The 21,408-nt window shown below is 44.2% G+C and overlaps 2 protein-coding genes across 2 annotated transcripts in view; one reads left to right on the plus strand and one right to left on the minus strand.

Annotated features, from left to right (window-relative positions):
* AKAP9 (A-kinase anchoring protein 9) overlaps window positions 1-781 on the plus strand; it is a 161,431-nt gene extending 160,650 nt beyond the window's left edge. Inside the window, exon 51 of the mRNA XM_075271761.1 lies at window positions 308-781. Within this exon, the coding sequence (XP_075127862.1) occupies window positions 308-351 (44 nt within the window). The 3' untranslated portion in view covers window positions 352-781. The remainder of the gene's footprint in view (window positions 1-307) is intronic.
* Window positions 782-3,538: 2,757 nt separating this feature from the next.
* CYP51A1 (cytochrome P450 family 51 subfamily A member 1) lies at window positions 3,539-11,859 on the minus strand. Its single transcript, XM_075271653.1, has 11 exons — window positions 11,769-11,859; window positions 10,707-10,874; window positions 10,023-10,121; window positions 8,056-8,232; window positions 7,128-7,254; window positions 6,570-6,744; window positions 6,217-6,336; window positions 5,090-5,285; window positions 4,917-5,012; window positions 4,659-4,827; window positions 3,539-3,941 (listed from the first exon to the last, which is right to left on the minus strand). Exons 2-11 carry the CDS (start codon window positions 10,866-10,868, stop codon window positions 3,763-3,765), a joined length of 1,500 nt encoding a protein of 499 aa, XP_075127754.1. The 5' UTR covers window positions 10,869-10,874; window positions 11,769-11,859; the 3' UTR covers window positions 3,539-3,762.
* Between the last annotated feature and the right edge of the window lie 9,549 nt (window positions 11,860-21,408).

The following is a 21,408-nucleotide window of genomic DNA, read 5'->3' on the forward strand; positions in this document are numbered from 1 at the left end:
CAGGATAGGTCCTCAGTGTGTGATCTGTCAGGGTCTAACACACGGATCCCGCACCGATCATCTGCTATTGGACGGGCAGCGGGTGCAGCACTGCTCCTATTACTTGTATAGTAGCATGGCTGCCGCACCGCCTGTCCACTAGCAGATTTCGGTACCCAGAGGCCACTAAACCAGATGATCTGAGGGGACCCTGTGGATAGATCATCCGTATGTCTATTTGACATTGAGCCGGGTGCTTTACCGTACCACCAGCTATCATTATATCGCTGTGTACCTTGCGCTGACCGTCTTCTCCTTTCCTCCGCAGGGTCGCACACAAACAGCACAACACACTACAGTATAAGGAGATAATGGCCGCCGTGCGATACTTGAATTGCCTTTTGTACCAGTGCGCTGCTTCTGTTTCCCCGTATTGTGCTTCTCGTGGGACCAACATCCGCCCATAGAACAATCGGACACCCCACATCGGCGCTGTGGACTCTCTGTATATCAGCTTTTTGTGTTTTGTTTTTTTTTTTGTAATCAGCCGTCGATCGACCTGTACATTATGTGGATTTCTAATTTAATTGATTAACTTATACCTATTTATCAAGGGGGTGAACGGAACTTTTATGTATCATGGAACGGGAGGCGGAAACGACCGTCGTGTCAGGAAAACCTTTGCTACTGGCATTGCAGATTGAACATATCATATGTAGAGACCTATTTTTGTAATGGTAGAAGTTTTGAATTTTATGGGTATTTTGTCAAAGTACTGAAATAAATTTCATCATTTTAAGAAGTTTCATGGGACACGGCCTGCAGCTCATCGTCACCGTTCCGCAGCGCTGTGGAGAGCATTGGGGGTAAGGGGTCAGGACCTGACAATCTTTAGGATCACGGAAGAGACCACAGATGAAAATGGCTGCCCTCCTGTATACGGCCACACCACAGGTGCACTGAATAGATCACTCGCATATGCATTAACAGTTGGTTTTCTCAGCAGAAAGGTTGCAAAAAAGGTATGTTCATAATAACCAGCCCCGCAACCACATGTAAGGGGGGCAGAAGAGATGTAGGTGGTGGTAGACTCCCTGCAAAGGGATGGCCATGAAATGTAGGGGTGAATATAAAAAATAACAAAAACTCACCTGCCCCCAACGCTCTGTTGTACAGTCCTGATCCCTATTCCCTCCCATGCTGGTACTCGCCAGGCCAGATGGGGGGAGACCCATATGGTCATTGAGACCGATCATTGATCAGAGGTTGCTAGTAATGGGGTTGTGTCACGAGTCCTGAACGAGAGGTCCTTTTATCCGCTGCGGTCTAGGCCTGACTAATGGTGGATGGTGTTCTCATTCACTTCTATGGGATCATCAGAGATATCTGGGGGCTCTACTTTGGCGTGCCCATTGAAGTAAATAGGAGCACCGTCCACCACAAGTCATTTCCAGTCCACATTGGTCCCCACACAGTATAATCTGCTGCAAAGTGGCCCCAACACAGCACAATTTGCTCCACAGATGGGTGCCCATAGAGACTGCTCTGAGTGGCTCCTCTGGCACCCGTGCCATTACAGCTTTAAGGAGTCATGTGAGCCCCTCTGCCCCCAGCCCAGCAGGGAAAGGGGTGGCAATAAGTGTTTGCATCATACCTAGTGGCCATGTTTGCCATGATGGATTCATTGCAGTTTGCACTTTTTGTGAATTGCTGCTTCCTATGATAGTACTGACAATGTTGCAGATCATGGACGGGCCGGTTTCTTGCTATTCACACTAATATGGATAAATTCTCTTGAGCACGGGATAACATTACATGTACAGATTCACGTCTGCAGTAATGAGGCTGAATATCGCCTGGTAGCTGCAGATTTATACTGGATGTAGTGGAGCCAGAAATGTGGATACAAGACTGCTGTGGGTATGGAGAATACAAGGGAATCTGCAGAAGCTGATGGGGAATTTGAGGTTAGTGTTAGATTACCAAACTGATTCTGCATCTACTTGTTTCCAATGTGAGGCAGAGATCACAGCAAAACAAGGGCCCTGCTCCATCGTGCTGCCAATTCCATGGCGGATTCATCTGCAGTTTGCAGCACGAGACAGCCCATGTGAGCAGGCCCCAACCATACTTGCTCTAAGTAGAGAGATAGAGAGTTACTTCTATTTGCTGCCTTGACTGCGAGGATCTGTCCACACGTGAGATTTACTCTGCAGATTTACTAAGGACTGGCAAAGCGGGCGAGACTTTGTACAGATTTCACAGGTGTAACGTATTCACAGATGTTCTATGACCTAGCCCTATCCCCTAATCCTGCATGTGAGGAGTTGTCTCTTCCAGACCACCACGGTAAGGGAATTTGGCGCTCAATTTGTCAGACTGACAAAAACCGATGCAGATTTTGACACGAAATTGGGAGAGGAGCGCAGAGATTATGTGAACACTCCGCAGCTGATCTCTGTCAATCCCTTACAGGATAATGACAGAAGGCAGAGAATTACAGGTCGCGCAGTTCTATACACACCTGGACTATAGTGTCGGTCCCCTGGTTTAATGAAAGAAAACCCCACAATGGTCCCAGAAATAACTGGAATCTGACAAAGTAACAAGAAATACAAATTCTATGAAAATGAACAAATGAAAGTCAGACTTTACTTTTCGCTTCAATAGAATTTCTTTAAAACTAAACCTCATGACACAGGCCTGGACAGAAATGGCGGTTCAGTAACTTAATATTTTGTTGGGCAATCGCTGCGATCAGACGATTCCTGTAACTGTCAATGAGACTTCTGCCCCTCTCCGCAGGGATTTTGGCCTCCTCATAAGCAAACTGTTCCCGTTGTCTCGGGTTTGGCCTTTTCCAGACCCAATATTTCAGCTCCTTCCAAAGATACTCCATAGGATTTAGGTCAGGGATCATAGAAGGCCACTTTAGGATAGTCCAATGTTCTCCTCTTAGCCATTCTTGTGTGTTTGGGGTCATTACCCATGACCTGCAACTGAGACCAAGCTTTCTGACACTGGGCAGCACATTTCTCTCTAGAATCCCTTGATAGTCTTGAGATTTCATTGTACCCTGAACAGATTCAAGATACCCTGTGCCAGATGCAGCAAAGCAGCTCCAGAACATAACAGAGCCCCCTCCATGTGTCACAGTAGGGACATGTTCTTTTCATTTTTCCGTCTGTGACCATACAGCTGATATGACTTGCCAAAAAGTGTGATTTTTATCTCCTGTGTCCATAGGACGTTCTCCCAGAAGCTTTGTGGCTTGTGGTTATTAGTCTTGTCAGATTCCAGTTATTTCTGTGACCCTTGTGGGGTTTTCTTTCACTAAACGCGGGTGTATACGTGTGTATACAATGAGGCAGATTTATTAAGAACAGCGTATCGTATGGCGGTCTGACTGGTGCAGGGAATGAGAGATTTACGAAGAGGTTGCGAGACGTCCCCGTCCGCCTGTACAATGTGGCGAGCGAGAACAGAGGTAGCGGCGTACGGCGCAGGAAAGGTCCCTGAATCTAGGCGTATATAATATCCCGAAAAAATCCGCCTGACATGACGGTAATTACACGTGTTTAATGCAGCGTATTTACAGCCGGTCTAGACATACAAAAAGGGAAAACCAAAAAAAAAAATAACCCCCCCCACCCCGGGCCCCTCCTCCCAATTTATACATCACATTCATTATAAAATACAGAACATGTACAGTCTGAATTACATCTCACCGCCCCCCCAGTAATGTACAATTGTGTAAAAAAAAAAATCATTGTTGGCATCTGTTCACACTTTCCTCCTCTTATATCTGATGATGGGATTGTTGGGCGTATGGATCATAGTCGTGTAATTGATTGTAGGGAAATATCCGTCCACTAGGTCAAATTCATAGAGGCGCAGCATGGTGGACCAGATGGTTTTAATCTGCACGTAGGCGAAATTTTCACCGATGCAACGATGGCGACCTGGAAGGGAGGAAAACGAATCGTGTCAGTGACAGCGCAGTGTATATATATATATATATATATATATATATATATATATATATATATATATATATATATACACACACCCTATGGACCGGCACTGTCCGATTCACAATCACATCTCCTAATAATGCTGTGGCTAGGACTAGTCTTACTGTATACCCATTATAAGGAGCACAGGCCTCTTCCGTGCTTTACATTGCAGCAGTGCAGTAAAGTAACAACCACCAAACGCTGCATACGAGCTGTATACACAAAACGGCAGGAAAGTGAACCTATCCTCTAAGTCATAGGCTTTCTATGGCACGTATAGGAAGCTGTTACTGAGGAGGGGGAGGGGGTTCTCTGTCTGCGGACCTTTAGCTTGTCATACTAGTATTTCTAAACACTGCCCCCTACTGGTGCACAACAGTAAACAAGTCAAATATCTCCGGTGGTACGGGCCGCTATTATGTCATGAAACCACTGCACCTCTATAGGTGACCTCTCGTCCGTCCTGATAGTTTGCTACAATGTATCAGTGCAGATAAAATGTCTCCTAGAATCTGTTTAGCTCACACTGGATACAATGTAGCAAACCCTCAGCTATGAGAAAGCCGTATTCCTACCATGGATACTTATGGCGCGTCCACAGTGTGGTACCGTATAGGGTTAATATATGGGGGTCCTATCTCTCCCCATTTATTTAATTTTTACCTGCTCCAAAAGGAACGTAGGCGAACTTCTCCCCCGCTGCCGGATTTTCATGGAGGTATCGGTCAGGATTGAAGTCTGTGTTCTGCACCCAGGTATCCTTCAGCCGGTGGTTGACGGTGGGAGACACGCACACCTGATGTCCGGGCGGGATATTGTACCCTGCCACGGTCTACGTGGAACCAGACGACAAAGATTAGTCTTGTGACCAACAACATAAAGAATACAACCCCCACAGCAGCCACCGCCCCGAGCACTGACCTGTGGGGTCCTGGCCATCCGCATCATGGTCATGATAGGGGGTCTCAGCCTCAGGGTCTCCTTAATGCAGCGGTCCAGGACTTGCAGGTCTTTGAGCTAGAAGCAGAGAAGGGGTTAATATCTCCCTACTATTTCCGATGTTTGCGTTGTCGTAGTCAGGCAGAGACACTCACTTGGTCGTACTTCAGGGGCGGGAAGTCTTCCCCGCACACGGCTTTCTGCTCTGCAAAACATTGTTCTTGGACGGACTTGTGTTTGGCCAGGAAGAAACCCATCCAGGCGCTGGTGGTGGAAGATGTGTGCTGGCCGGCCAGGAGGAGGCCGATGAGCATGCCGGCGATCTCGTCATCACTGAGGGGGGTGCCGTCCCTGCCGGAGAGGACAATGTCAGCACCGGATTACGGCCACGTTCACATGTTGTTAGTGTCAGCACCTAATATGCTAATTAAGCTCCCTACTGTCAAGTGGGCGGTCCTAGGCTGTGCCTACTCCTGCCCAAGACCGCCCACCTGACATAGGAACCTAAATGGCATACTGGATGCTGAGCATAACTAAGCCGATTGCTCAGGAAGGGTGGGGGCTAGAGAAAGCCTTCCATACCGTGAGTGCGGGGGCTTATACCGTGCCCTCCATTTACTTTCTATCCGCATATAACCCCTTTAAAGCAGCAGTTTGTGCTCCAGAGCTGCTCTTCTTACTAGCTAGGATTAGAAATACACAAGGACATACAAGCCGTGAACAATAGATGACACTTTTTTTTTTTGCTCCGGTCAGAATTTTTGGCCAAAAATTGCAACTTTTTCAGTTCTGCTCCCTGTGCACCACTATTCTCAATGGAGGCGTGAAGGCGGCCATGTCTGATTTATCATCACATGATATCAGAAATCTACCCCAGTAAGAGGATGGTGCAGGAGGTGCAGGGACTATCAAGGCAGTCACGATAAATCAGCCCCTCGGTTTCTTTATTTTCCAAAAATAGCACCGCATCTGTTTAGAGGTTGTGTCTGGTATTGCAGCTCTATGTCATTGAAGTGAATGAGACTAAGCTGCAATACCATACACAACCTGTTAACAGGTGTGGCGCTGTTTTGATAAGAAGTAGCCATGACTTTATATTCTGCTCTCTTAAAGGAGTTGTATCATCTGTTGTCCTCAACCCACAACTCTACAACTCCCACCATGTGACTGCGGACATATGTAGGGAGTCCTGGTTTTGTGACAGCTCACAGGTTGGAGATCACAGCTGCCCAGCGTAACGTGTATAAATCTATAAAAGAAGGTGTCAGTAGCCAGGACGTACTTGTAGGTGGCATCGATCAGGGTTTGCAGCATGTTGTCTTCGCTTTCCTGGGACTGGCGGCGCTTCTGGATCACCTGGTAAAAAATCTTCTTGATCTCTAAGTGTGCTCTGTCTCTGCGCCTGGAAATTAGAGACGGACTTCAATGCATATAGCAACCTATAGAGCAGGGTATGTATCACTAATGGTCGTAGACACGTCCTCTAGTTAGGCAGTGACGCCATGTCTGTTGGTCACATGACCATGCTGCAGTTCAGTCCCATTCAAATGAATGAGGCTGAGCTGCAATACCAGGTACAGCCACTATACAATGTAGGGCGCTGTGCTTGGTATGTCGGCACTATATTAACCATACCTGAAACTTGGAAGTGGCAGCCACCCGGGAAGCAGCCAGGCCGCGTGTGTGAAGCCTCCATCCAGGTCAGCATAGAGCTGCGCCACTCTCTCATTCAGCAGGCTGCGGATTTCCTTCCCGTGCAGGCAACGGCTGGCGGTCAGGATGATCAGCTCTGACAGCGCCTCAAACAGGTCTAAAGGAAAACAGCACATTGTATGGAATCCATCACATGCACTCCTGGACAAGGAATCCTATAGTAATAACCTACTGAATGTTACATGATTTATCTCCAGAGCTGCATTCACTATTCTGCAGGATTCAGAGCTGGAATAAGACAGTATGTATTGAAATCCTTACACCAGTTACTGCAGCCCTGCATTATAGATGTGGCGTGTGTGACAACAAGCTTGCTGACTGTTTCCAATAACACGCAAAAGAATAGCGAGCCTTTCTTGTATAAGAGTGTCTATAGAGTTTGCTGTCCATTACTGATAGGACCGCCCACTGGACTCCTAAGCATAAGGAAAGCAGCCGTATATATATATGAATAATGTTGGTATATATGGACGTTCTTACCTCCTACTCCGCTGTCTCCCCAGCGCTTGAAGTAATCCACCGTCTCCTCCTCGATCATCCTCACGTGGGTTTTGAAATGTGCGATGTTCAGACCGGTCTTAAACATTTTCTTCTGTTCCAGAAAGATCTATGAAAGATATATGGAAACGTGAATAACAAGATATATGGCGAAATGATATATACAGTATATATACAGTGACCTATATGTATACAGATCGGTGATGTCACCAAGCTGGTCAACTGACCGGCGCTAATACTAACTGCAGGCACAATATCAGATGGGTGAGGGTCTGACACCGCCTTCACCCCCAGGCCCAATAGGTGAGGTGCTCAGACAATGCTATGTCCTCTTCATTAAAGGGGTTTTCATGGACTATCACGTTCTCAGTCCATTCGTCACATGGCCATGCTGCAGGTCAGTCTTAATGAATGGGACCGAGCCGCAATACCAGGCACAGCCACTGTACAATGGATGGCGCTGTGCTTGGCAAGCAGTGAAGACAATGATGTCTAAATGGACCACGTGGAGGACCTCTCCCCCAGCCTGTGCCCATTCGTCACACTAATGAGGGGCAATAACCTCAAAACAGCGGCCTGTGGACGGGTCCTTCTTTCCTTTTGGCTTCAATCCCGGACCATAACATTAGTCTTCTTGAAAACCAGGCATTGATCTATAGGAAGCGACCTTCCAAATGGTGGCGCTAGAGGAACAGTTTTCCAAGACAAATTCCCTGTCACTAAGGTGCCCTCTGAGACCTCCATGGCTGTCCACTTCGCTCATACTGCTGCCCATAGGCTGGTTGAGGTATTGCAGCTAGGCCCCACTGTAGCGCACAAGACATAACAGGACAAGACGCCATCTTGTGCTGATCTCACTTCACATTACATAGGAAAAATAGTCCATAAATGGATCCTGAGTTCTCATTACCGGGTTGGGGACATCGTAGGCGACTCCTTTCCCGAAGACGGGGGTGGTGAGACGGGAGTACACGTCTTCTGCGTTCAGGTCCTCGTTCTTGCTGTTGAAGAGCAACGCGGCGGCGTCGCTGCCAACCAAGTAGGTGAAGGTTTTGCCCACCATGGTGAAGCTGAAGACGGGGCCGTACTGAAAGAAGAGAAGAGAAAGACGGGCATGTCTAAGAGGAGTCTGGAGATGTGTGTGATGGGTACACGTCTTCTCATAGCCATAGTCCTCTAACCCCCCCCCCAACCTTCCACCATCTTTAACACACAAGATAGGTTATGCTGCCATTGCCTGTATGTACACGGCTCCATACAACTCCATAGAGATACACGAGACACCAGGCTACACCAAGAGGGATGACCCAAATGTTTTATGCAAAGCCATGTCCGCCACGTCCCTCTAGGCCCCCCCACACAGTATAATGCCCCCTCGGTGGTCTCACACAGTAAAATGCTCCCTCAGTGGTCCCATACAGTATAATGCCCCCTCAGTGGTCCCATACAGTATAATGCCCCCTCGGTGGTCTCACACAGTAAAATGCTCCCTCAGTGGTCCCACACAGTATAATGCCCCCTCAGTGGTCTCACACAGTAAAATGCTCCCTCAGTGGTCCCATACAGTATAATGCCCCCACAGTGGTCCCATACAGTATAATGCCCCCTCGGTGGTCTCACACAGTAAAATGCTCCCTCAGTGGTCCCATACAGTATAATGCCCCCTCAGTGGTCCCACACAGTATAATGCCCCCTCAGTGGTCCCACACAGTATAATGCCCCCTCAGTGGTCTCACACAGTAAAATGCTCCCTCAGTGGTCCCATACAGTATAATGCCCCCTCAGTGGTCCCACACAGTATAATGCCCCCTCAGTGGTCTCACACAGTAAAATGCTCCCTCGGTGGTCTCACACAGTAAAATGCTCCCTCAGTGGTCCCATACAGTATAATGCCCCCTCGGTGGTCTCACACAGTAAAATGCTCCCTCAGTGGTCCCATACAGTATAATGCCCCCTCAGTGGTCCCATACAGTATAATGCCCCCTCGGTGGTCTCACACAGTAAAATGCTCCCTCAGTGGTCCCACACAGTATAATGCCCCCTCAGTGGTCCCATACAGTATAATGCCATGACACAGTATAATGCCCCCTCATTCTCCCGTACAGTATAATGCCCCCTTGGTGGTCCCACACAGTATAATGTCCCCTCAGTGGTCCCATACAGTATAATGCCCCCTCAGTGGTCCCATACAGTATAATGCCCCCTCGGTGGTCTCACACAGTATAATGCCCCCTCAATGGTCCCACACTGTATAATGCTCCGTTCAGTGGTCCCACACTGTATAATGCCCCCTCAGTGGTCCCAAACAGTATAATGCCCCCTTGGTGGTCCCATACAGTATAATGCCCCCTCAGTGGTCCCATACAGTATAATGCTCCCTCAGTGGTCCCACACTGTATAATGCCCCCTCGGTGGTCCCATACAGTATAATGCCCCCTCAGTGGTCCCATACAGTATAATGCCCCCTCGGTGGTCTCAGACAGAATAATGCCCCCTCAATGGTCCTATAAAGTATAATGCTCCCTCCTTCTCCTGTAGACAGTATAATGCCCCCTTTTGCTTCCATCTCTAGTATTAGGATGCTGATATAAGTAAATCAGCCCTACTTAGAATAATGGGACAGGTTGTCGCTGAATCGTAGTCGGCTCCTGCTGGATATATTTTGCCCTATGGTTGCTGCATTAGTGCGACAATCACAAGTGGTTTTAGATGGCGACTCCTAACCCCTCTATATGACTGTACTAGGATCAGGTCATAGTATATAGCGGGCGGTGTGCAGTCTGTACTGAGGTTACAGTCTGGTTAATTATTGATGGGTGTAATGTACATGTCACGGCCGCCTGATCCTGACACCGACGTTGCGCTCCTCACACTCACCTTTTCATAGGCTTTTTCTAGGAATTCAATTGGACTCTTCCCAAAAGATATGGCATGTCCCAGGAACGGAATAGCGGACGGGATGTAGGGAGGATATTTCTGCAGAAATAGGAGAATATAAAATGTAGCAGAGATGATCTTACCTGGTGGACCGTACGGGGTGAAGTCTCTGTCACAATGTCCCTGCCATATAGGACAACCCTACAGGGCCGGTCAGCAAACTTTCCTCATATCTCAGCTTCCCCGACCGTTACGGGGCTGGATTCACAAACACTGACTATGGGTCTGAGCTTGCAGGAACTTCCCCGACCACTACACATTGTATGGAGTTCTGCTAGTGCTGGTCAGCTGAGGCCCTGCAGTCCCTGTAATGGGGCGCACAGCCAGGACCAAGGGCTGGGGGTAGGTGAGGATCTGTGTTTCATTTTACACCACCAAGCTGGAGTACCTAATACAACCAATGAACAAGGGAGGTGCTGTTACTAGAAAAAAGGATGGTGCAGTCTCATCATTGGCTCCATTCATCCTCCATGCTTTACACTGCAGCTCTCCATAGCCAGGAGGCTAGTGAATATTTTGGTGGGTGTACAAACATACAGCATAGACTCGCAGTCTCCTATGACCCCAGACCCATAATACCACAGTGTACACGGGGCCTTATTCCTGCCGGTCCAGAGGACTTACCACATTATCGGTTTCAACAGTGTTCAGATGCTTGAAGGCCAGCTTGGACAGGTAAGCGATGAGGAGGAGGAAGGCGCAGGGCAGCAGCACCTTGGAGGCTAAACTGCCCCCTACAGCCTCCTCTATCAGGGCACCCCCTGCCTGCCACAGACTTACCAGCATGGTCACCTGGAACAGAAGAAAAGACATCATATATTCCCTATACTGATAACACTAGGTACATCCATCGGCTGTAACCCAGCTTTCCACTGACCCCGAATGACATGTAAACTAGTGGAATGCAACACAGAAGGATGAGGGATGCTGCTGCTCAGGATCCTGGGAAAGAAGGATTCCTACAAACCCAAGGATGTCATTCATATGTCACTAAGGCCATGAATGAAGGCTGAGAACAAAAGCGATAATAAATAGAAGAAAGACGAGAAGCCTGCGAATTACTGTCACGGCAGGAAACATTCGTGCAGCGCTGTCTGCTCAGTGTGAACGCAGACTTATCTATGTACCATATGCATCACTACTGTATGGTATATAGGACAATACAGTTATATAGATTAGTATACATCGTATATAGTATAATACAGCTATATAGATTACTGTGCATGGTATATACGGTTATATAGATTACTGTGCATGGTATATACGGCTATATAGATTAGTATACACTGTATATATGGCTATATAGATTAGTATACACGGTATATAGGCCAATACGGTTATATAGGTTACTGTGCAAGGTATATACAGCTATATAGATTACTATACATGGTATATAGTATAATACGGCTGTATAGATTACTGTGCATGGTATATAAAAGAATACAGTTCTATAGATGACTATACATGGTATATAGTAGAATACAGTTATATAGATTACTATACATGGTATATAGTATAATACGGTTATATAGATTGGTATACACGGTATATAGGACAATATGGCTATATAGATTAGTATACACAGTATATAGCACACTACGGGTATATAGATGGGTTAGCTGTATACCACAGAGGTATATATATATATTAGAGGCCATGCTCCTGCCAGTCTCCATCCATAGCTACCTGTTATGCTGTCAGTCTGTCCGCCTGCGGCTCCTGCACTGACTTTGCAGCTTCTCCTTCCTCTCGCTCAGGTTTTGCAGACAGAATGGCAGGGGCAGGAGTGGGCGTGGCTTAGTGACAATGTGTGGTCACAGTCTCCGCCCCGTGTCACGCAGGGTCTCCCCAGTATTACGGCTATAGCAGTGAGCAGTGTGCCGGCACTGTGCACAGTAAGGGGGTGATATTGGGGGGCACCCGGTAAGGGACAACTCTACAAATCCCTGTACGGAGGGGTAACAAAGCTGTCAATGGGCGGGGTCAGTGCGGCTAGGGGCGGGGCCTGTCACCATCCTCTTCTGTGCTGTTGCTGAACGCCGCGCCGTGATTGGCTGACTGCGGCTGAACTGATGTCTGACTATGTGACGTCACTGGCACACGGCTGAGGCGCGAGGCAATGTGGAGCGGCGACGTCAGTGTCAGCCTGTGAGGCGGCGGGGGCGGACGTGCTGGGTGTCGTGTGTCCACCTGTCCTCATATGTATAGTACACATCAGTCCTGTGTGGAATAGCGCCCCTCACAGGACACTTTATATATATGACAGATATTCAGGTCCTGGGATGCCTTGTAATAAGGACCTTACACCTCAGCTGCTGCAGAACCTCTTCATGAGCTGTAGTGCAGCCCCCAATGTCATATGTATTCTGAATAAATTCGACAAACCCCGTTCCCTTCCTTCTGGTGGTCGTTTTCGGCAGTGATGGATGAATCCACCTCATTGGTCACAAAAGGGGGCGAATATATAAAATTCCTTTAACCCCTTCACGCCGGTTTTTATTTTTGACTCCCCGACTTATAAACCCCGTAACTTTTTTAATTTTTCCGTTCACAGAGTCACATGGGGGCTTAAAGGGATTCTACCATTAAAATCGGATTTTTGTCCCTAACACATAGAAAGTCTATTCTTCTCCTACCTTTAGATGTCTTCTCTGCGCCACCGTTCCGTAGAAATCCCATTTTTCGCCACTATGCAAATGAGTTCTCTCACAGCACTGGGGGCGGTCCTCAGCACTCAAACAGCACCGGGGGCGTCCCCAATGCTGCGAGAGAACTCTCCAGCGTCACCTCCATCTTCTTCAAGAACGGGGTTGTCACGCGTCTTCTTCCGGGGGTTGGCTTCAAACTTCTAGATCAAAGCCAACTCCGCATTCAGCCTGCCGGCCACAAGAAAATGGCCGCTTACAATACTGTAATACTGTACTGTGTTTCTTGTGGCTGCGGGCATGCATAGTCTGCTCTGCCAGAGGCTTATAAGTATGTACCCAGCTCCGGAAGAAGACGCGTGAAGATCCCATTCCTGAAGAAGATGGAGGCAGCACTGGAGAGTTCACTCGCAGCATTGGGGACACCCCCAGTGCTGTTTGAGTGCTGAGGACCGCCCCCAGTGCTGCGAGAGAACTTATTTGCATACTGGCGAAAACCTGGATTTCTACGGAACGACGGCCCGGAGAAGACATCAAAAGGTAGGAGAAGAATAGCCTTTCTTAAGGCTATTCCTACGTGTTAGGGACAAAAAATTCTATTTTAATGATAGGATCCCTTTAAGGTTTATGGGACAAACTGTTCTTTTTCATGATACCATAAAATATTCTGTACGATGTGTCGGGAAGATGGAAATAAGTTCAGAATGGGGTGGAATTGGAGAAAAGCTGGGTTTGTGGCACTTTCTTACAGGCTGAATAAGTTCTTACATTTTGCAGGCAAAATGGCGTCGCCTGTATACTAAGGGTCGGTACGGTGCCAAATACTTTTATAAGCTTGTAGACCAGGCGTTTTTGGTACACCACTGGGAAAACGGCACCTTGGTCAGCTTTGAGGCGCTGGTGGGGAAAATGCCCACGGCCGATCATCTCAATATGGTGGATGTTGGGAAAGGGTTAAAGAGCCCTCATCATTGAGAACCAGGATACTGACCGGGTGTAGAAGTGGGTCAGAAGGGTAATGGGTCTCCTTAAAGTGACTGCCATTATAAGGTTTTATAGACCGTACATGTCCTTGTGTCTTCTAGTACAAAGTTCTCCTCACTCCTAAAGCTACAGATACCCTGAAGGAAAAATATAAAGAACAAAGCAGATATGGATAAGAGGCGGAGGAAGACGAGGAGGATCTGATGTTAGGAGAGAAGGCTCCGTCCTAGGACCCCTCCTGTTCTCCATCTACACCCTCGGCCTGGGCCAACTCATAGAATCTCAGTACCACTGTTATGCCGATGACACCCAAATCTACATCTCTGGACCAGACATTACCTCCCTGTTGGCCAGAGTTCCAGATTGTTTAGCGGCTGTAGCCTCCTTCCTCTCCTCCCGCTTTCTCAAACTCAACATGGAGAAAACAGAGTTCATCATCTTCACCCCACCCCATGTGGCCCCTCCACCTGACCCATCTATCAAAGTTAATGGAACCACAATTACCCCTGTCCCACAGGCCCGATGCCTTGGGATAACCCTGGACTCCGACCTATCCTTCAAGTTGCACGTTCAAACCCTCAACACCTCCTGCCGCCTCCAGCTCAAGAACATCCATCGAATCCGCTCCTTCATCTCTGCCCTCAGTTTCATGTCCTCCCTCCATCTCTGCCCCCACCTTCTTCCACATGTTTGGTGTCTTCCAGGAGGCTTGTGGCAAACTTTCAACTAGACTTTTTTATAGATATCTTTGAGAAATGGCTTCTTCTTGCCACTCTTCCATAAAGGGCAGATTTGTGCAGTGTACGACTGATTGTTGTCCTATGGACAGACTCTCCCACCTCAGCTGTACAGTCATGGCCAAAAGTTTTGAGAATGATACAAATATTAATTGTTACAAAGTCTACTGCTTCAGTTTTCCTAATGACAATTTGCATCTACTCCAGAATGTTATAAAGAGTGATCAGCTTAACAGCAATTACTTGCAAAGTCAATATTTGCCTAGAAAATAAACTTTATCCCCCCAAACACATTTCAACATCATTGCAGCCCTGCCTTAAAAGGACCAGCTAACATCGTTTCAGTGATTTCTCCAGTAACACAGGTGTGGGTGTTGATGAGGACAGGGCAGGAGATCAATCTGGCGACACGATGAAAATTTCTTAAAAAATAACTTTTATTGTAGCATTCCAATAAAAAGTGTTACAAAGTAACATCCAGTGGACGGTCAGAGATATCACATGAAAAAAGGCTACGCGTTTCCGGACATGACGTGTCCCTTCTTCCTGGCCTACTGGTACAACCTAAAACCCACATTTATATAGAAAACACCTGACCCAAACTACTCCACCTATTATCCAAATTAACCCTAAAATAGAAAAAAGTAAATACAATATATACACATAACACTACACATAAATACACATAAGACTGTATATACATACAATAAATATAATATTATACAACATAATAGATAAACAATATCAATCTATGCATCATAGGAAAGCCTCATTACCGCAAGTCAAAATGTTATATACTCCCTATGCAGACCATAAACATATGTCATTTCAATCAATTGTATTATTTACTGGAGAATAAACTAACTTCAAACCTGTCTCGATTGTCAATTTTCACACGAGATCTCCGGAGTTGTTTCATAAGCCGCACAGCACAGGATAAAGATACTATGAATACTAGTCACCTGATACAAAGATCACATGATCTAGTCACATATATAGGAAAACTACTATGGGGAATTCGATTTTGTTGGCCTAGAGCCAACACCCCAAACACACTTTAAAATCAATCCCAGTAGGGGAACTGGTACGCACTCGTAGAGCGTGTTCCAACGAAGAGGGTTATGAAAGAGAATCTGCGATTACCCTTGAGAGATTGAGGGAACGTGGATACCCTAAATGGTCTTTGGATAGGGCAGTAGAAGTTGTACGCAATAGACCGCGACACACACTGTTAAAAGATAATAGAACCTTGAATAAAACACAACAACCTAAGGGTGTGGTTTTTTCTACTAGATATAGTCGACAGTTTCCACTTATTAAAAATATTTTCTTGAGACATTTACCCATTCTATTTCAGGATCCCATTACTAAAAATATTTTGTGCAATGGCGTTAGGGTTGTTGCTAAACGTGGACATACTATAGGAGATCGTTTATCTCCTAGTATGTACGTAGAGAACAGCAACTCATTAAGTAGTAATTGGTTGGAACTTTTTGGGTTTTACAAATGTGGACAGTCGAGGTGCAGTGTATGTTGTAGAGCAAAAAAGACAAAAACTTTTTCTGACACTGAGGGAAACAATGTGTTTAAAATAAAAAGTTTCCTTAATTGCAACAGTCATCATGTAGTTTATGTGATTGAATGCTCGGTCTGTAAACTACTGTATGTAGGCTGTACGATACGGAGTGTAAAAACTCGTATATCTGAACATGTAGCAGACAGTCTAAAAAATAATGAAAATATTTCAAACGTGTCCAAACATTTTTTAATGGTACATAAAGGAGATACAAGTTCATTACAGTATTATGCTATAGAACAGGTACAAAGACCGTTGAGAGGGGGTAATTGGAGGAAAAAGCTTTTACTCAGGGAGGCATACTGGATCATGAAATTAGATTCACGTTATCCCCAAGGTCTAAACATACGTTCAGACCTATCTTATATCTATTGATTTACAACATACTTTGATTCGGTCTGTCTCTCTTGATATAGACCTTTATTACTCTGTTTGTAACATTGTAACAGTGATTTGGTCATGTGATTTGACATTGAGAGGTTGGTGCCTTCTTGGGTGTCATGAATGGGTGTGGTGTCTGGTCCGATCATGTGACTTTGTCACGTGGTTTAACATTAGGCGAGCAGTATCCCCCTTTGGACATGATGAATGAATGGAGTATTTGGTCCGGTCATGTGACTAGATCATGTGATCTTTGTATCAGGTGACTAGTATTCATAGTATCTTTATCCTGTGCTGTGCGGCTTATGAAACAACTCCGGAGATCTCGTGTGAAAATTGACAATCGAGACAGGTTTGAAGTTAGTTTATTCTCCAGTAAATAATACAATTGATTGAAATGACATATGTTTATGGTCTGCATAGGGAGTATATAACATTTTGACTTGCGGTAATGAGGCTTTCCTATGATGCATAGATTGATATTGTTTATCTATTATGTTGTATAATATTATATTTATTGTATGTATATACAGTCTTATGTGTATTTATGTGTAGTGTTATGTGTATATATTGTATTTACTTTTTTCTATTTTAGGGTTAATTTGGATAATAGGTGGAGTAGTTTGGGTCAGGTGTTTTCTATATAAATGTGGGTTTTAGGTTGTACCAGTAGGCCAGGAAGAAGGGACACGTCATGTCCGGAAACGCGTAGCCTTTTTTCATGTGATATCTCTGACCGTCCACTGGATGTTACTTTGTAACACTTTTTATTGGAATGCTACAATAAAAGTTATTTTTTAAGAAATTTTCATCGTGTCGCCTGGTGGAGCTGGATTTTTACACTATTGGATTCTACTTTATCACTGGTTAAAGTCCTGCCAGTTTCCGAGTCTCCCAGGAGCACATCATCTTTAAAATTTGTTTCACACCTTATGGGTGAGCTGAATCTTTTACGAGTTTTGTGTACAGGAGATCAATCTGTCATGATTAAGTAAGAATGACACCACTGGACACTTTAAAAGGAGGCTGGTGCTTCGCATCATTGTTTCTCTTCTGTTAACCATGGTTATCTCTAAAGAAACACGTGCAGTCATCATTGCACTGCACAAAAATGGCCTAACAGGGAAGAGTATCGCAGCTAGAAAGATTGCACCTCAGTCAACAATCTATTGCATAATCAAGAACTTCAAGGAGAGAGGTTCCATTGTTGGCAAAAAGGCTTCAGGGCGCCCAAGAAAGACCAGCAAGTGCCAGGACTGTCTCTTAAAAGTGTTTCAGCTGCGGGATCGGGCTACCAGCAGTGCAGAGCTTGCTCAGGAATGGCAGCAGGCAGGTGTGAGTGCATCTGCACGCACTGTGAGGGGGAGACTCTTGGAGCAAGGCCTGGTCTCAAGGAGGGCAACAAAGAAGCCACTTCTCACCAGAAAAAACACCAGGGACAGACTGATATTCTGCTAAAGGTACAGGGAGTGGACTGCTGAGGACTGGGGGAAAGTCATTTTCTCTGATGAATCCCCTTTGCGATTGTTTGGGACATCTGGAAAACAGCTTATTCGGAGAAGACGAGGTGAGCGCTACCACCAGTCTTGTCTCATGCCAACTGTAAAGCATCCTGAAACCATTCATGTGTGGGGTTGCTTCTCAGCCAAGGGAATCGGCTCTCTCACAGTCTTGCCTAAAAACACAGCCATGAATAAAGAATGGGACCAGAATGTCCTCCAAGATCAACTTCTCCCAACCGTCCAAGAGCAGTTTGGCGATCAACAATGCCTTTTCCAGCATGATGGAGCACCTTGCCATAAAGCAAAGGTGATAACTAAATGACTCAAGGAACAAAACATAGAGATTTTGGGTCCATGGCCTGGAAACTCCCCAGATCTTAATCCCATTGAGAACTTGTGGTCAATCATCAAGAGACAGGTGGACAAACAAAAACCTACAAATTCTGACAAAATGCAAGCATTGATTGTGCAAGAATGGACGGCTATCAGTCAGGATTTGGTCCAGAAGTTGATTGAGAGCATGCCAGGGGAGAATTGCAGAGGTCCTGAAGAAGAAGGGGCAACACTGCAAATATTGCAACGCTGCGTTAACTCATTCTAACTGTCACTATAAGCTTTTATTACTCAGAATATGATTGCAATTCTATTTCTGTATGTGATAAAAACATCTGACAAACACACAGAAACCAGAGGGAGCAGAGCATGTGACAATAGAAGATTTGTGTCATTCTCAAAACTTTTGGCCATGACTGTAGATCTCTGCAGGTCATCAATAGTGATCCTGGGCCTCCTGGCTGAATCTCTGATCAGTCTTCTCCTTGTTTAGAGGGATGGCCAGGACTTGATAGATTTGCAGTGGTCTGATACTCCTATTTCAATATGATTGCTTGTACAGTGCTTCTTGGGATGTTTAAAGCTTGGGAAATCATTTTGTATCCAAATCCGGCTTTAAACTTCTCCACAACAGTATCTGGGACCTGCCTGGCGTGTTCCTTGGTCTTCATGATGCTCTCTGCGCTTCATACAGAACCCTGAGCCTATCACAGAGCAGGTATATTTATATGGAGACTTGGTTACACATCGGTGGATTCTATTTATCATCATGTCATTTACGACAACATTGGATCATTCAGAGATCTGAACTGAACTGAGTGAGTTTTCTGCACTGAAAGTAAAGGAGCCGAATAAAATTGCACGCCCCACTTTTCAGTTTTTTATTTGTTAAAATAGTTTAAAATATCCAATAAATTTCATTCCACTTCACAATCGCATCCCAATTGTTGTTGATTCTTCCCCCCAAAAATTAAAATTTGATATCTTTATGTTTGAAGTCTGAAATGTGGCAAAAGGTTGAAAAGTTCCAGGGGGCCGAATACTTTCACAAGGCTCTGTAGATAAATAGATATGAGATAGATAGATAGATAGATAGATAGATAGATAGATAGATAGATAGATAGATAGATAGGAGATAGATAGATGATAGATAGATAGATAGATAGATAGATAGATAGATAGATGATAGATAGATAGATAGATAGATAGATAGATAGGAGATAGATAGATAGATAGGAGATAGATAGATAGATAGATAGATAGATAGATAGATAGGAGATAGATAAATAGATAGATAGGAGATAGATAGATAGATAGATAGATAGATAGATAGATAGATAGATAGATAGGAGATAGATAGATGATAGATAGATAGATAGATAGATGATAGATAGATAGATAGATAGGAGATAGATAGATAGATAGATAGATAGATAGATAGATAGGAGATAGATAAATAGGAGATAGATAGATAGATAGATAGATAGGAGATAGATAAATAGGAGATAGATAGATAGATAGGAGATAGATAGATAGGAGATAGATAGATAGGAGATAGATAGATTATAGATAGATAGGAGATAGATAAATAGGAGATAGATAGATAGATAGATAGATAGATAGATAGATAGATAGGAGATGGATAGAGAAAAAGATAGATAGGAGAGAGATAGATAGATAGATAGATAGATAGGAGATAGATAGATAGGATATAGATAGATAGGAGATAGATAGATAGATAGATAGATAGATAGATAGGAGATAGATAGATAGATAGATAGATAGATAGATAGATGATAGATACATAGATAGATAGATAGATAGATAGGAGATAGATAGATAGATAGATAGATAGGAGATAGATAGATAGATAGATAGATAGATAGATAGATAGATAGATAGATAGATAGATAGATGATAGATAGGAGGTAGATAGGAGATAGATAGATAGATAGATAGATAGATAGATAGATAGATAGATAGATAGGAGATGGATAGAGAAAAAGATAGATAGGAGAGAGATAGATAGATAGATAGATAGATAGATAGATAGGAGATAGATAGATAGATAGATAGATAGATGATAGATAGATAGATAGATAGATAGATACATAGATAGATAGATAGATAGATAGATAGATAGATAGATAGGAGATAGATAGATAGATAGATAGATAGGAGATAGATAGATAGATAGATAGATAGATTATAGATAGGAGATAGATAGATAGATAGATAGATAGGAGATAGATAGATTATAGATAGATAGGAGATAGATAGATAGATAGATAGATTATAGATAGATAGGAGATAGATAGATAGATAGATAGATAGATAGATAGATAGATAGGAGATAGATAGATAGATAGATAGATAGGAGATAGATAGGAGATAGATAGATTATAGATAGATAGGAGATAGATAAATAGGAGATAGATAGATAGGAGATAGATAGATAGATAGATAGATAGATAGATAGATAGATAGATAGATAGGAAATAGATAGATAGGAGATAGATAAATAGGAGATAGATAGATAGATAGATAGATAGATAGATAGATAGATAGATGATAGATAGGAGATGGATAGAGAAAAAGATAGATAGGAGATAGATAGATAGATAGATAGATAGATAGATAGATAGATAGATAGATAGATAGGAGATAGATAGATAGGAGATAGATAGATAGATAGATAGATGATAGATAGGAGATGGATAGAGAAAAAGATAGATAGGAGATGGATAGATAGATAGATAGGAGATAGATTATAGATAGATAGATAGATAGATAGATAGATAGGAGATAGATAGATAGATAGATAGATAGATAGATAGATAGATAGATGAGTTATATTAATATGAGATACTGTAGATGATAGATTTTAGATAGACAATTGTAGCAGCACCAGCAAATCTGTATCATCCCATAAATTGCACGGCAGAAACCCCTCTCCAGGCAAAAGGGTTCCCAATAGCAAAAACAATTCGGTCTGCCAGCACTTGAGAAAGGTCCCGGTGTGGACCGATACATGGTGTACTGCTTTTTCTAATAAAATTTTCCATCCATACAAGTTGCTGGCAGACCGGATTGTTTTTCTAGATAGATAGATAAAATATACAAAATATAGAGTACACTTTTATTGCACAGTTGGACACTGGAGATAAC

Source organism: Leptodactylus fuscus, chromosome 4 (assembly GCF_031893055.1).
Source record: "Leptodactylus fuscus isolate aLepFus1 chromosome 4, aLepFus1.hap2, whole genome shotgun sequence".
Classification (NCBI taxonomy): Eukaryota; Metazoa; Chordata; class Amphibia; order Anura; family Leptodactylidae; genus Leptodactylus; species Leptodactylus fuscus.

Bases quoted from the DNA above. Each gene is read 5' to 3' on its own strand.
- CYP51A1 (XM_075271653.1), bottom strand. From the start codon at position 10,868: ATGCTGGTAAGTCTGTGGCAGGCAGGGGGTGCCCTGATAGAGGAGGCT. The intron at 7,255-8,055 runs GTAATGAGAACT...TATCTTTCATAG, and splicing joins CCTACGATGTCCCCAACCCG to ATCTTTCTGGAACAGAAGAA. The intron at 6,337-6,569 runs GTATGGTTAATA...TCTAATTTCCAG, and splicing joins CTGCCACTTCCAAGTTTCAG to GCGCAGAGACAGAGCACACT.